The sequence below is a fragment of the Panulirus ornatus genome, chromosome 19 (genome assembly GCF_036320965.1).
Source record: "Panulirus ornatus isolate Po-2019 chromosome 19, ASM3632096v1, whole genome shotgun sequence".
Taxonomy (NCBI): domain Eukaryota; kingdom Metazoa; phylum Arthropoda; class Malacostraca; order Decapoda; family Palinuridae; genus Panulirus; species Panulirus ornatus.
Genome location: NC_092242.1, coordinates 1,317,616 through 1,333,767, shown reverse-complemented (window position 1 = coordinate 1,333,767; position 16,152 = coordinate 1,317,616). Strand labels below are relative to the sequence as shown.

General features: G+C 45.1%; 1 protein-coding gene across 1 annotated transcript in view; it reads left to right on the top strand.

Moving 5' to 3' along the window:
* The window catches only part of LOC139755306 (roundabout homolog 1-like), a 432,853-nt gene extending 416,948 nt beyond the window's left edge, over nucleotides 1-15,905 (top strand). The window contains exons 12-16 of the mRNA XM_071673426.1: nucleotides 6,130-6,410; nucleotides 6,577-6,730; nucleotides 7,580-7,818; nucleotides 8,904-9,008; nucleotides 9,791-15,905. Coding sequence (XP_071529527.1) covers nucleotides 6,130-6,410; nucleotides 6,577-6,730; nucleotides 7,580-7,818; nucleotides 8,904-9,008; nucleotides 9,791-10,597 — 1,586 coding nt within the window. The 3' untranslated portion in view covers nucleotides 10,598-15,905. The remainder of the gene's footprint in view (nucleotides 1-6,129; nucleotides 6,411-6,576; nucleotides 6,731-7,579; nucleotides 7,819-8,903; nucleotides 9,009-9,790) is intronic.
* The last annotated feature ends 247 nt before the right edge of the window (nucleotides 15,906-16,152 follow it).

The following is a 16,152-nucleotide window of genomic DNA, read 5'->3' as shown; positions in this document are numbered from 1 at the left end:
GTATACCCAGGCAAGAGGATATCCAGCAACAATAAGTTTTAAAACGTAGAGACAATATTCAGCTTCTTCCTTAGTGAAGCTTCGTTATAGCAACGTCTGCAGGAGTGTGGAGTTGTGTGTGACAGCTTTCAGAGTCCCAGGCGTCTGTACATCACCTTCCTGAACACATGATCGGCTGCCGCCCACACCCCTTACTACGACACCAGCAGAAAATGAAAAACACATGAAAATATGAAGGCCCCTAAGAATATTTGTTGTGTTTTCCAAATCTATTTCATGAGTTCTGAACGAGGCAGATTTTCTCCTGATGAATAACATTTTTCATACAGTAACTAATGTAAAGCTGACTGTATACTGTATTCATCGCCATTAAAAAAAAAAAAGATAATCCTTGAAAAAAAGATATACAGAAATGGCGTTTTTTAAATACTTTTAGTAATTATCGTCCGGTGAAATAACTGGTTCCAACGGCGCAGAATTATGATCCATTTCCTGCAATTTTAGTTTGTGATACACACTTGAGTATAAGAGGATTACCTGGAGGAGGCCGCTCCCCGTATTCAGGGCTTTAATGCTATTAAAGTAGAATCCTTCCATGTTGTTAGACCCAGGAGGGTGGGAGTTGTGGGGATGGAACTTGTGTGGATGTGGGTTGTGAGAATGGGAGGTACATGAGTGTTGGTTGTGAGAGCGGGAGGTACATGGATGTGGGTTGTTAGAGGGGGAGTTAGGAGGGTCTGGATTTTGAGAATTTGAGTTGTACTGGTGACAGCTTGTGAGGATAGGAGTTGCAGGGGTTTTGACGGTATAGCGGGGCCATATGGGTAGGGAAGTAGCTGTGTGGGCAGTAGGTTCGCTCACAAGAATCTCTTATGGTCATGATGCTGAAGAGATACCAGGCTTGTCTGAGGACAGAGGTAAGTGCTGGGTAATAAGGGCCAAGTTGTAGGAACCCACCTGACCGCTGAGGCTTGGAGATCTCTCATGTCTCAGCACAGTTTAGCCTAAATTGAAGTTAAACCAGCAGCACATACCAGAACAACCATATATTGGCTTCTGATTAAATATAACGTCTAGTTCCAGACTACGTTTCAAACATGAAAGCTTTCGAAATGTTGCATGTTATCTTTTCAGATCTTTACCTTAACAACGTGCAAAATCGCTTACACGTATATCTCTCAAACTTGGCACATGTTTGCACTGAATCATGAACCCGATACTTATCATGCGATTTATAAATAGGATTCAATGGGGTTAGATAGGAGCCCCCTCCTGTGTCCGGCATGAAAATGACAGCCTTCTTGATATCAAATGATCAATGATTTGTACATGTGAACAGGAACTACTGGTTCTTATGGACTTCCGGGGGTCTCACATATTGATCTCCGTTACTGCGACAGTATAGAAACGTTGTGTTTCCAGGAACAGAACAGTCTCTCTCTCTCAGACTAGGCAGCTTCCCACACTGGCTTCTAAATTCCCAGCAGAAATTAGGCCGAGATAAAACTCCAGCAACGCTGATTACTCCAACAGAGAGACACTCTCACGACTTCAAAAGGAATGACAAGTGGCCAGTGGCAAGAACTGAAAGGAAACTCACTTTTTTTTTTATCCCAAATGTCGATCGCATGTTAATTGGCAACTCGGCTTTTTTTTTTTTCTTTTTTTCGTGTCACATGCCATTTAAGTGAATGTCCGGCTTTCTCTAATGAGTTATAGCTAATAGTATATGTCAAACTGCTTCCAGGAATTTCATTCTGCCTTTTTCAGGTAGGTGTGATTACCAGTGCGTTTTAGAGGTGGGGTTATTCATTTCCAGAGACGCCACTTGGGGAGGGGCCTTCCTGTGTTCTGGTCAGTGCCTGTGTGTGTGTGTGTGTGTGTGTGTGTGTGTGTGTGTGTGTCTGTGTCTGTGTGAGTGTGTGGAAGGGGTGCCAGTGCGTTAGAGTGCGTGTTCTTGACGGTAGCGTGAAAGAAGTGGCCAAGATGGCTGGTACTGCAGCCTTCAGGGAAGCTGTGATGTATCATGAAATGTAAGATTTACGTTGTTTGCGGCAAGCAGGAACACCTGCCTCTGTGACCCATACACAGAGGACCTGTGACGCCTTGGCTCATCATAGATCTGCTCTTGAGATAGCCCAACACAGTATTACCACAGCTTCTATGAAATATACAGTTAACTGCTAAGCCATAGTCAACTGCTAAACCTTGTTGACTGCTCAACCATAATTGGCTGCTAAACCATAGTTAACTGCTAAACCACACAACCCGTTGAAAAAAACACGACTGCCAACTGATGGCGGTGTATTGCAGATAACTGACAACCCTGCTGAGGAAGATGTTGAGGCAACATTTCACAGCCTGACAACACTAACGAGGATCCGCGTGAGCCAGCAGCTGCCACCATCACACTAACAACCTACCACTTCCCAACCCTACGTCTGCACTCTAACTCTCTTTCTCCTACTCATTCTTCTCCTGTTTCCTTCCTCTTTCTTCATAACTGAGAAGTTTTGTCTCGTCTCCTATACTTGTCTTGTCTCCTATACTTGTGTCGTCTCCTATACTTGTCTCGTCTCCTATATTTGTCTTGTCTTCTATACTTGTGTCGTCTCCTATACTTGTCTCGTCTCCTATACTTGTCTTGTCTCCTATACTTGTGTCGTCTCCTATACTTGTCTCGTCTCCTATACTTGTCTTGTCTCCTATACTTGTCTCGTCTCCTATATTTGTCTTGTCTCCTATATTTGTCTTGTCTCCTATACTTGTCTCGTCTCCTATACTTGTCTCGTCTCCTATACTTGTTGTGTTCTTATGAATTTTGTTGTTACTCTCGTCTCTCTTACTCCCTACTCACCCCACTGTTCCTCCTACTACACCCTCTGCTCCGGCTCCAGACAAATTTCACCGCTCTCTCTCTCTCTCTCTCTCTCTCTCTCTCTCTCTCTCTCTCTCTCTCTCTCTCTCTCTCTCTCTCTCTCTATCTCTCTCTCTCTATCTATCTATCTATCTATCTCTCTCTCTCTCTCTCTCTCTCTCTCTCTCTCTCTCTCTCTCTCTCTGTGTTATCCATCTTCCAACCCCTCTCCAACCATTCCCCCACTCCTAACCCCTCCCTAGCCTCTCCCTCCCTACCTTCATCGGTGCGTTCGAGTTGGGACTGAAAATAATATATGGTTGAGTGGGCCCCTTTGAGTCGGGTTTTATTGCAGTTTTTTGAAAGCGATATCTTGAGGGGTCGTATCCCCCACCACCCCTAGCCACCCATCCCCAGGGAAGTTCCCCAGAGAGAGAGAAAAAGTCTTATGAAAAGGTTCTCCCAGGCATTGGCACAGAGTAATTATTTTTAAATACGAAAGGTAATTTGTCGGAACGGCTGCTTCTGAGTAGCATTTAGAAGATAATAGCATGTTTTTTCTGTCTGATAATATCCATTTAATTATAAGTATTGTCCTTCTAAGATTGTTGATGGTATCTTGTGAACATGTTAGTGGTTTGTTTTGGTTCTGTTACAGTGTTATGGAAAGTCTGAATAAACCTTAGATGCACTAAGGTAAATAACATATCTTCTAGATCATTATTGGACGACTTAGATATGACATACCTATTGATACCAGTCCAGTGTTGCAGTTTCTATAGTAAGTCATGTTACCACTCCACAGTGTTACAGTAGGTGCAGGAAGTACTGATACCATTATTCAGCGTTACAGTAGGTACAGGAAGTGCTAATACTAGTCCAGTGTTACACTACGTATAGTTAGTATTTTACTCCTAACATCGACAGGCAAATATAGTCAAAAAGAGGAACTACTAAGATTACTAGCCTCACATAACCCACCTAAGACTTATTCCTTCACATTAATTTTTCATTTTCTTCGTCAGTACGTCACCTGAACCACCCTCCCGACTCTTCCGGATATGAGGGTTCCAGTGACACCATCTTTACTCACCTCATCTTTTTTTCATTCTCTCCTTCCTCCAACGACTCTCGTGCCTTCTAACCACAACGTTCCACATTCCTCCCAGCCCATTCAGTCCACCCAATTGTCCGTCTTCATTCATTCTTCGTGTGATTTTGAAGTTTAAGATGGAAGACTTTCTTACTTTCTTTATCTTCACAACATTTCTTAGCTTTCTACTGTAGTACACTCTCCCCAAACCCTGGCACAGGCTTCTAAAGTTTATCTCGAAGTCTGTCGCCAGAAGTGAGTCATCAGCAAACAATTAGTAATCCACCTGCCATGCCTCACACTCAATCATACTGTACACCCCATCTCTCGCTCCAAGAAGCTCTTGTTTACGTTTTTCACCATGGCGTTTATAAACAGATGAAAGAGCCATGGTGACATCGCACATTCTTGACATAGACCCATGTTCACAAGGAATTACTCACCCTCCTTCCTTCCTGCCCACGCCCATGCTCAACTCTTCCAATAAGACCACACTGCATCTAGTCGCTTTCCTCCCATGCCATACATTTATAGCATGTTCAACAAGGCCTCTTTTTCACCTCTATCATAATCTTTTCTTCTGAACGATGATGGCTTCAATGCATTTCACTGTCTATCTCCAATTTTTCCTCACTCAGATTTTCAGAGCAAACACCTGGCTCGAACATCCTTTACCCCTTCCGAAGCTACGTCACTCCTTCCCATTCACATGTTCTATGCATGACACCACCGTATCAGTGTCCACTTCTTAATACACTCGACAGACTTGAACGTCTGTCGTTCGAACATTCATTTTTTGTGTTTCTTGCTCTTACGCAAAGTAATTAAAATGTAGTCTGCCAGTTCTTTGGCAAGTCACCTTGAGCCACACTATAGTTGAACAACCTGAATGACACTTAGCATTACTTTCATCCACCTTCTTGAAAAAGTCAACTGCAGTTTCATTCACTCCTACCACTCCGCCACACTCATCTCGTGCAAGGTTTCACTAGCTTTTTAGCATGACATTCGCCGTGACTCCCTCACTTCGCCTGCCACCTCGTCTTCAATACACTACATTCGCCTCCCTGTCATCAGACACAGGCAGAAGCTCTTCAAAGTACTTACTGGTTTTCTTCCTTACATCTTCTGTACCTGTTACCAATTTCCTCCAACTCTCCTCACTCTCATCCTTGACCCCATGCCGCTCTCTCTTGCATTACTCCCAGTCACACACACTTTATCCTGCAGGTAATGTCCGTACACCTTCCTTTTTCCTTCCTCGTTCCAGCACTCATTATCGTTTTTATATATCAACATTTCAGCTTCCGCATGCCCAACACTTCACGAACACATCAGTCATTATTTCCTTAAATAGATGCAACCCCTCTTCCATTCCCCTAGTTTCATTTACTCTCACCATATGCCATTTTTAACTTAATTGCTCGTGTCATTTCTGTTAATGGGTCTCTTTTCCAAACTATCTCACTTTTACCTTTTCACACGTATCATTGTGGTCGAGGAGAAACACTACTTACGCATCGCCTGTGTTGTAGTAGGCAACTTAAAGGGGCGGAAACGGGAGAGGCTGAAAATTCTCTCCTTATCACTCTCTAAAAAATGCCGGAGAGAGAAGGCGAGAATTTTTCTCGAAGGCTCTGTTCCTGATACTGCCTTGCTGAAGCTGGAAAGGGAAGCACGTGTCTACCTGCCGGTAGTAACACCGTGAGCGAGAAGTTACCTTTGACGAGGTGTGTCGTCGTCAGGAGACGCAAACATTACGGTATCGTCGAAGACCTTCCCTCCTCAGGGGAGCCTACCTCACCCTAATCTCACTTGGATCGCAGTCTCCAAGCAGTATGAGCCCCAGAAGAATAATTCTAGGGTTGTAGTCTTTACCTTTTTTCTTTCTCTTGGTCTTTCTCCTGTACATATTATTACCCTAGGACGTTTTTTCAAGGTGATCATGCAGCCTACAGCTGACTACACTGGTTAACAGGGGCAGTGTGCACCCCAACTGGTGAGAAGTTATTTGACGAAACTGTGCGCTAATTAGACAAGTGACGACGATACAACCTCGCCAAAGGCGACTCCTCGCTCTTGTAGGTGGAGTCTGGTAACACACAAGCAAACTAAGAAAGCGTCTTTACTGTACATTTGATGGGACAATAAGACCACAGCGATGCTCTCCATCCCCCAGGCTCAGTGACCAAGACCAGCAACCTGGCCAACTTCTACGGCGGCGAGAACCTCTGGCCCGAGTCCGGCTGGAAGCCCTCCGAAGGTGACAAACCCGAAGCCAAGGTGGTAAACGGCCGCGGGGCGCAGGACCGTGACTTACTAGCCTCCCTGGCGCCCGAGTATGCTGAGATCGACTCTCTAGGGACCTTCACCTCTGGCAAGAAGGGTGAGGTAGACGTGAGCGCTGAGGCGTACGCCTGCGCCTCCGTCCTGGCCACCAGCAACAACAGGAAGAATAAGGTGAGGCGCGGTGCTCTGGTCTGTGTGTGTGTGTGTGTGTGTGTGTGTGTGTGTGTCCGAGTTGTAACAAATATACAGTTCCAGAAAAAAAAGTCAAGGATATTGATGTTTGCATATTCCTCCCATCCGATCTGACGACACTCCACCTCCTCCCTTCTTCTTCCAGATGTCAGAAAAGTTCCTGTCGCTGCCGCAGTGTGTACCACTCCTGAAGGGATCACATCATCACCACCATCTACAGGGGCAGTCGCAGCAGAAACAGCAGGACGAGTTCAGCGCCCGACTCTCCAAAGACGTACTTAACAACACGGACAACGAAGGTGAGGGTGTGGTTCACATGGTGGTTAGTATTTTACGTGGCAGCCTCCATGTTGGTAACACGAGGGCGTCAAGCTAACGGCTACTCCTGCTCACGTGTATTCTTCAGTTAAACGATTGTGAAGTGGTTCAGTAACATACGGTTACTGGAACCTTCAATAACCATATTGAAGACTTACATAACTTGACATGAAAATAAATGTTTCTCATATATACAAATTGTAAAAGGAATCTCGGAAGCTCTTTGCTTACTTTAGAACAATATTTTTCACGATCAAAATTATCTCCTGTTTTGTATTACATGGCGCCTGGTGGCCGGATCTGCGGCCTCCACAACTGTCATTGATCCTGATAAAAGTGTGGCTGGAAGGCTTGGCTGTCTTTTCCATGGAGGTGAAGGATATAGCAAGATATCAACCATGTTCCCATAATCAGTAATCAACACTTGTAACATCACTCAGTACAGAATTGGATGGTGTTTGTTGCAACACAAAACTTCATGTTAAGCAATTCCAACAGCTTATTTTTTCTTTTTGACTCCTCCTCCAGATTAAACTTAAGAATTTTATTAACAATGGTCTATACGTTTGCATTACTCATACAACACAAAATAAGATATCAAATGCTCACTGCTATACCAACAGACGTGTTCGCTATGATGAAGATAGCAGGCCACGAGATGTAACAAAGGAAAACATAACAGTACATCATATGGAACAGAGGCATATTGTGAATATAAACATACTGAGATGTACGGCTGTCCTTCTCACTCATCTTAACCATCTCCCTCTCCCTCAATCCCTCACATCCTGAAGGACTTCCCTTTAACCCTTCTCTCACTCTGCCCACAGACAAGTCAGTCACGGAGTCCAAGCGTCCGTTCTTCATCGAGACGTCGTCCCCAACCCTCGTTGTTTCCTCCAGCCTCTCCTTCAGCAGCTCTGGGCCTCCAAGACTTACATCCACTACTCGCGGGGGCTTCACCACCACACTCAGCAGCCACCACCTGTCCCGTCACGGCCCATCGAAGGGAGGCGCTTCCCCTTACAGCGTCAACCCCTTTACCTCTCAGCCTCACCTGCTTCATAAGGTTAGTATAAGACCAAGACTGAGTTAATGTTTGTCACTTTAGTGTCTCTGTTTCATGTATGAATCAGTAGCGCCTCCTTATGCGTTAAGGAACCCAAGTACAGCGTTCGATATTTATGTGCGTATGTAACCAGTGATTTCTGTTGTTCGTCTGGCAACCTAGATTTACTGTAATGACGTCCACAAAACGTTTTGCTCATCGTGTTTCCTGTTAATCTTCTGATTATAAACGTCACCAAAAGTACCTTCAGAATTTCGAATGTTTTTCTTTCATTAACATGATTTTCCCACTTTGAAGAAAATTTCTTGGCTTCTTTTAAATCCTCTTTTGTGCAGTTCATGCAAATGAAGTAAAAAAATATATTTTCAAAAATTGAAGAGAAACAAAGTCTCTAAAGAGGAAGTAACCCTTTGAAGGGGAAGTAAATCTCTGAAGAGGTAGTAACTCTCTAAAGAAAAAGTAATGATAATTCTTACTTTGATAAACGTAAGGAGATTCGTTTTCAATGAGTGAACAGGGATGGCAGTCATACAGGCAGATGGACTGTCAACTTCGCCAGTTATTTGTTTATACTAATTACCCATTGTGGATAAGGGGTAAACCTCATGTAGGAACATTACAATAAGTAAATAAGTTCATTCCTAGAATGTAAATTGACAGACGAGTAATAAGAGCATCTTAATTCTTCGTCTGTATTGTTAACTAATTCCAGTGTTTACCTCATTTCCTAAACATTTACCTCTACACCTTTGTTCGCCAGTCTGTTCATATCCCGGGAGTCAGTACACCATGTACCTGTCCCAGCCAGCTCCCTTACCCCCTGCTCCTGGCTGTCTATCTTGTACATATCCTTCTCTTTAACCTTACAGCAATCAATCCGTTTTTTATTTCGATGTTATTCTATCTGCTCATTTATTGTGCTATTTATCCTCTGATCAGTCCATATTTCTTTTATTCAAGTCTTAGTAGAACCAGCGGGGTTAGGATTCAACGCCCTGCCTCAGCTTATACTCCCATAACCGACTGTAATTTACGATTACATCTTTCATCTGGCAAATCCGTATCTTAGTTCTCATTATCCCCAGGGAGTGGCGCTGACCCTGCGTGACCTGGTGCCTCCCCCGCCGCCGCACCCGCCGCCAGGGTCACACAGACATCGAGAATTCTCCCGCACCAACACCCTGGAGGAGGTGAGAGAGGGAGGGGTTAAGTGAGGGCGGGGAGAATGAGATGGATGCATAGGTGAGGTATGAAGGGATGGAGGTGCCACGAAGGAAGGGGAACGTATAGAGAGAGGGAAGGGAGGAAGAGCGAGTACATTATGTGAGAGAAAGTGAAAAGAGAAAGAGAGTGAGCCTTCACAACATCTGAAAATTACGAAAAAACTAAGAAAACCTCACGTTGGTTGAATGAATATGATAAAAGTGAAAGTAAAACTTCGACATGAATGAAAGAAATGAAGTATTCAGGAGAGGTAGGAGTTGAGGAGAAAGTGGAGACGAAGGGGTTGCAATGGCGAAGGTGTAACGGTAATGTTGGGAGAGAGAGAGAGAGAGAGAGAGAAAGAGAGAGAGAGAGAGAGAGACAAGTGAAATCACGAGGGATTACTCTTCATCATGAGAGAATGGAGTAAGTGACGGTATGAAGTAGGAAGGTTGCTTTTTGGTCGAGTAGGAGACGAGAGAAGCAACGAAAGCATTGCCTGCATGGCCTCCTTCTGAATCGAAGAGAGTAACAGCTAAACACATGGGAGACTTTCAGTGACACACGAGTAGGTCCCGGTAAAGACTACATACCTTAAAGGTACAGTATAAATACAAGTTTATTATAGTTATCAAACCCTTCTTGATGTATCTGGCTATAGACAGTAGTTACAATAGAGTATACTGCCTTTGTTACCGGAGAAGATTATTTGTACATGTTGTGTAGCAGTTCTGTACTCTCTTGTTGACTGGTGTGTGTTTGTCGACAGTTGCCCTATGCCTGCTACTCTTCGACGCGGGTGGCCTCACCTCGCCCCTCTCGCACAGCCAGTCTGGAGGGTGGCGGCTCCCCCTACGGCGGTTCCACCAACACCTACCAAAGCATCGACGGTCTTACGGATGCTCTCCGCCGTGACGACGACGCCCGTTGCTGTTCCCACTCCTGCAGCCACGGTCAGTGTCACCCCCACCACTCCCACTCCCATGGACACTCGCACAGCCGCTGCAGCACCTGCGGCTCACGGAACTCGTCGTCGTCGTCGTGTCGTCGCAACAGCGGCCGCACGAGCCGATGTGGCCACGTACGGGTCGGGAGAGCCTCAGGGGGGTCGCTGCACTCCCTAGCGCGGCCTTGTTGCCACGACCAAACCCGCATCTCCCCTTACGAGTCCGCGGCGCCTGCCATCACCTCCCACGCTTACCGACCCAACTTCTACGGCTGGGCGTCTCCACCAGGGTCGCCGGCGCGAGACGAGGGACGAGCGGGACCGCGGCGACAAATATCCCTCGAGAGTGACGCGCTCTTGAGATCCGACCAGACGCAAGTGTACTCAGCCGGCGGCTCCATCCGCTCCGACGGTGAGTACTGGTGTAGCCGCGACGTATCCAGTGTCTATGGTGGCTCGACACGCTCTGCTGGCGGCGACACGGGAGGAGGGTCACGGGCAGGGCCACAAGGCACTTCCCCGGACTCTAGTGCCATAGAAGGCGTCCCCAGTGACGCTATCTCTTGTGGCTCTTGTGAGGACACCGACGCCTCCTTCTATGCCTCATGCGACAAGCAGACTAAATTATAAATCCATCTGCCGCTAGTATTCCTGTTCAGCGCCAGACTCACGGCTAGTATGTGTTGAGAGATGTGCTGAATCATAGTTCTGTTGTGTTGGACAGGAGATCAAGGAACTCCAGGCGTCAGTGATGATAATCTCTTAGGTTTAGGGCTGCAAGTGTGATGGCGCTCGAGTGACACATGGAGGACGGCCCGTGTCGTCCAGGGCAGTTCTTGAACACCAACATCCATGACTAAAGCTGATGTAATGCGATTTTCCAGAACTGTGCCACAGTTCCTATGTACCAGCGGTGTTCGAGGTGTTCATCTTGACAGTTCTGCTCATGGTTTTCGGTGATGTGTAAAGCAGGATGACCAGAGCTCCCTCTGGCCGTCGATCTTCTGCTTGTTAAGGAATACACCACACACTGAGGTACTGCAAGAACCTTGTCGAGATGGAAGGTAGTGAACATGTTTTCTTTGTGTCGATGGTCGTCTGCTGTACAGTCCAAGAAGGGATATTCCAAAATCTTAGGAAACATTGATACTTTACAGAAAGCCTTCACCTTCGGCAACGCTCCCAAAGAAAACCACTGGGTTGAGGGTACAACATAGCAATAAAGAAGTGTCACAAACAAGATGTTTCTTGACAGTATCATGAATACGTCAAAGTGGAAGACGTCTTTTTTACCGTGTGGGAATCTGAACACACTAAAGGTCAGCATGTGTTTTCCTCACACTGGAGAGCACTGTGTTGTGTTTCCGTCACACTGGAGAGTATTTTGTTGTGCTTCTGTTACACTAGAGAGCACCGAATTGTAACCTCATCGCACTGGAAACTTTGGATGTTCAAAATTTTAAATGCTGTTGAAGTTTTTGATATCAGACGATGACTCGGAAGGCACTCCGTGCCGCAAGCTCACGATACAAGAATGCTGTGTCCTATCCCTCTGGCACAACAGATTTGCTGGTGTTGTAAGGTTAAAACACTTTATGCGTTTACTTTATCGTAAACTAAGAATACAGGAAAGATATCCTCTGTCGTCAACGCACAACAGAATAGAAATTTACGAAGTCGTCAGGATACAGTACTGTAGGATGCCATCTTACGGTGGGCGAAGCACAACTATCCTGTGGGGCAAGGTAGGGCGGCGAGAGTCCCGCAGGATGACCACCTGGCCCGCAGGCAACTGATCACGTAGCCCAAAAAAATCCTGGTCACCTACTCCTGCAGGTGACTGGCCATCCGGACTGCCTAGTGACAGACCACTTGTTTCCCCAGGTGGTCACAGATGATTCGTCAGGCGTCCCCATTGGTGACTGATCAGGTGGTCCCGCAGGTGATTGAGCGGGTGTCTCCGCAGGTGGCTAAACGTGGTTTCAAAGTTAGCTAAGCAGATGGCCCCACATATGACTGACCAGGTGTCTCTGCATGTGACTGACAATGTGATTAACTAGGATGCCCCACAGTTTGACTGACTAGGTGGCCCCACAGGTATCTGACTAGATGGACTCACATGTAACTGACTAGGTGACCCCACAGGTGACTGATCATATGGTCTCACAGGTGACTGATCAGATGGCCCCACCAGGCGGCCCCTCAGGTGACTGACTACAAGGCTCAACGGGTGATTAGACATGTGGCCCAACAAGTGATTGACTACGTAGCCTCACGTGTTACTGACCACGGTGCCATAGATGACTGACAACATGACCCAACAAGAGATTAACCAGGTGGCCCCACAGGTTACTGACCAGGTGGCCCACAAGTAAGTGACTACGTGGGCCAAATGACTGAACAAGTTTCAGAGGTAACTACCCAGGTGATGCCACGGGTGACTGACCAGGAGGCCCCACAGGTGACTATGCAAGTATCTGGGATAGGGCGTTGAGCTGCTGGTGAGAGAGTTGCCACCCGTCTCTCTCTGGACAGTTCACAGGAACCACACTTGGGACGCGTCTGTCTGTAGAGTGTATAGCAAACTAATATTTTTGTTATATGTTTGGCTTAATGGAAGCCACTTGAATGTACATGAGGCTTAATAGAAACCAAGTGGATGTATGGGAGGCTTGGCGGAAGCCAAGTGAATGTATGTGGGGCTAAGCGGAAGGCAAGTGCATGTATGTGAGGTTTAGCAGAAGCCAAGTGAATGCACTCTATTGTAAAAAGAATATATCCTTCATATTTTGACATACGGATCTTCTGTATAATTGTATCAAAAATGCTCAAAGCAGAGGAGTGGGTGTGACAGCGTTGTGGTCCACCTTCTCGTTCACGTGGGGACAAGTCCTACAAAGTGACGGTTGATATAACTTAGGATTAAGTAAGACTCAAGTGGTGTACTACAACTTGATCTTTTATAAAAAGAATAAAATCGTCCAAGTGTGTGTTACTGTGGCAACTGGCAGACACGGTGAGAAGGAGGCTCTGGCTACCCACAACTTGTGACAACAGACTCATCCTCTGTGTATATAGTTCCCCGTGTGGTATGGACCCCAGGGGGCTCTGGCACTGCAGGAGTCGAGAGAACCAAATGTATTATGAAGATCTTGTGGAAGACTGAATATCTTCTTTATCGGCCAATTTGTACATAATGACTAGTAATGTAAGGGAGAGGCTTGCTTTTCACGCGTCTTGAGAGATGTTTTGATGTTGGTGTGGGTTGTGAGCAGCCACGTTACTCGATATAATTAGGGTACTTGAAGGATCAAACTAGGATGTAGGAATCTTTTGATATTACTGAGTATAATTTAAAAGGATAAAAGTTTCTAGTCAACTGCTGTTGAAAGCGCAACTGTTGTAAAGAGTTAGGAAAGCTACAGTTAGTTTGTTTTGATACAGACTTGTCAATGTCTTTGTGGTACTCACTAGAGGTCGTGTAAGTCAAGTATACATAGTGTGTCAGAATACGTGGCAAAATGTCGAATATGTGCTCTAGGGCAAGTGTAAATAACAGCAAAATTCTTTTGTAAACTTGTCTTGTCCAGGACCCTCAACGCTGCGTACAGGGTGTCTAAAAGAGATTCGTTGTTGACAGTCAGCAATAAACTTTTTAGTCACTCTGTGTACAAAACCTTCCCCCTTAGGCTCTTAATGTTAAACGTCATGCGAGGCCAACAGAAAAGTTTCGTCCACTGGAGAAGGAAGGAGTGAGTATGTATCAGTGATTGTGAGTGGTATTATGTGAGCATCATGTTATCCTAAAGGGCCAACTCACGTTACATTTTATCATGTTACTTTCGAGGCTCAGTGTCATGTCCGTGGTAACGAACAATTGAGTCCTTGTTAATGGACTGTGAATTTTGAGCTTGACGATGCGACCTCTGAATATGAGAACGTAGCCTTTAAACTGACCCTGAGAAATTTGGTAAAAGGCCAAATCATCAAACCCAGTACCCAGTGGTCGTAGTGACATGCCCAAGGGCCGTAACGTTGTGCACAAGGGACACACCAACATACTTGAGGGAACTGAATCCTGCCAGTGGTGGACTGGAAGATGTGGTCAGATCACACAAGAGAAACGAAAATTCGTTTGATTTATTCCAACTTAACCTTATAATTGAAACCTACTGCACTTTTTTACGATTACAATGTTACAATTTACAAATACAATTACAATTTCACAAACAGTTACAATTACAATTTTACTATTAAGGTTATTTTGGAAATCACGACGTGAGTCTTACGGACGAAGAACATCACTAACTTGATAGTAAGCACTGCGCGTGAATTATCATTATCATCATCATCATCATTATTATTATTATTAGTATTTTCATTATTAATTACTGTTATTCATTATTATTTTGTTATTGAAGATAATGATTATTGTTATTATTATTACTATTAGTAGTAGTAGTATTAGTAGTAGCGGTAGTATGTGAAGTCACCATGGTTGTTGAATCTGTTTATGGATGAGGTTGTGAGAGAGAAGGGCGGGTCTACAGTATGCTGGGGGTGAGGGTTTGTAGGCGAGTTAGTTGCTGTTTGCATGTGCCACGGATCTTGGCTTGGACTCCAGAGAAACTCCTGAAGTTGATGTCTGAGTTAGGGAGTGTGTGTAAAAGATGAAAGTTGAGAGCTAATCTGTTTAAAAAAGTAAGGTAATGAGGTGCAGCGGAAGGGAAGGACAGATTTGTTTGTATGAGCGAGTGGAGTGAGCCAGGAGTAAATGGAGAGTTCTAGGTAGCACCTGAGGATGACATAAAAGTGGATGTAACTATGGAAGCGGAAGTGAATCATTGGGTGAGTGAAGAGGACAGATATCCTGAGTGCATTTGAGATGTTGTGGAAAAAACGTCACTATCTGTGAAAGCAATGATGGTAGGAAATGGTGCTGTATAGGTGCGAGTAATAAGCCCTAAATGCAAAAGAATGGAAGAAGGTGAATGTGTAGGAAGTGAAATTCTTCAGACATTTTGAGGTGTGACGAAGGTTAATCGTGTAAGAATGACGGTATAACACAAGTGGGATAGTAAGCAGAATATGATTGAGTGAGCTGACCAGAGTGCACTGTTTCTTGGACTAAAGAGAGCATGAGCGAAGAGAGATTGACTAAGAAGATATGTGTATGTCAGAAGTAGAGGGAGCAAGAAAAGATGCCTGTGACGAGACTCTGCCATGATGGCAGTGCTCTTGCGTAAGAGGAAGCTTTGAGTTACAGAGGCCTGATTACGCATGGGGGTGAGAAGCGTGCACATGGTAGAGAAAATTAGGTACACAAGATGTGGTGTACAAGGGGCGACGTACTGCCAGGGTGCTAGAGCAAGGCTTATGAAGTTGGGTTAACCACAAGAAGGTTTGAGGAGCTTGGCTGTGAGCAGAAGAGCTCTGGTTGCAGTTCATTATACCTGACAATTAATGAGTCGATATGAACAAATGAGGCAGTTCCTCCTCTGTTTCTGGCGCTACCTCATTAACGCAGGAAACAGCGGATAAGTATGGGGTAAAATATTAATATTATCGTTATCATAGATATCATTATTATTATCATTATTATTAATATTATCATTATTATTATTTTTTTATATTTTTTTTATTATACTTTGTCGCTGTCTCCCGCGTTTGCGAGGTAGCGCAAGGAAACAGACGAAAGAAATGGCCCAACCCCCCCCATAAACATGTATATACATACGTCCACACACGCAAATATACATACCTACACAGCTTTCCATGCTTTACCCCAGACGCTTCACATGCCTTGATTCAATCCACTGACAGCACGTCAACCCCGGTATACCACATCGCTCCAATTCACTCTATTCCTTGCCCTCCTTTCACCCTCCTGCATGTTCAGGCCCCGATCACACAAAATCTTTTTCACTCCATCTTTCCACCTCCAATTTGGTCTCCCTCTTCTCCTCGTTCCCTCCACCTCCGACACATATATCCTCTTGGTCAATCTTTCCTCACTCATTCTCTCCATGTGCCCAAACCACTTCAAAACACCCTCTTCTGCTCTCTCAACCACGCTCTTTTTATTTCCACACATCTCTCTTACCCTTACGTTACTCACTCGATCAAACCACCTCACACCACACATTGTCCTCAAACATCTCATTTCCAGCACATCCATCCTCCTG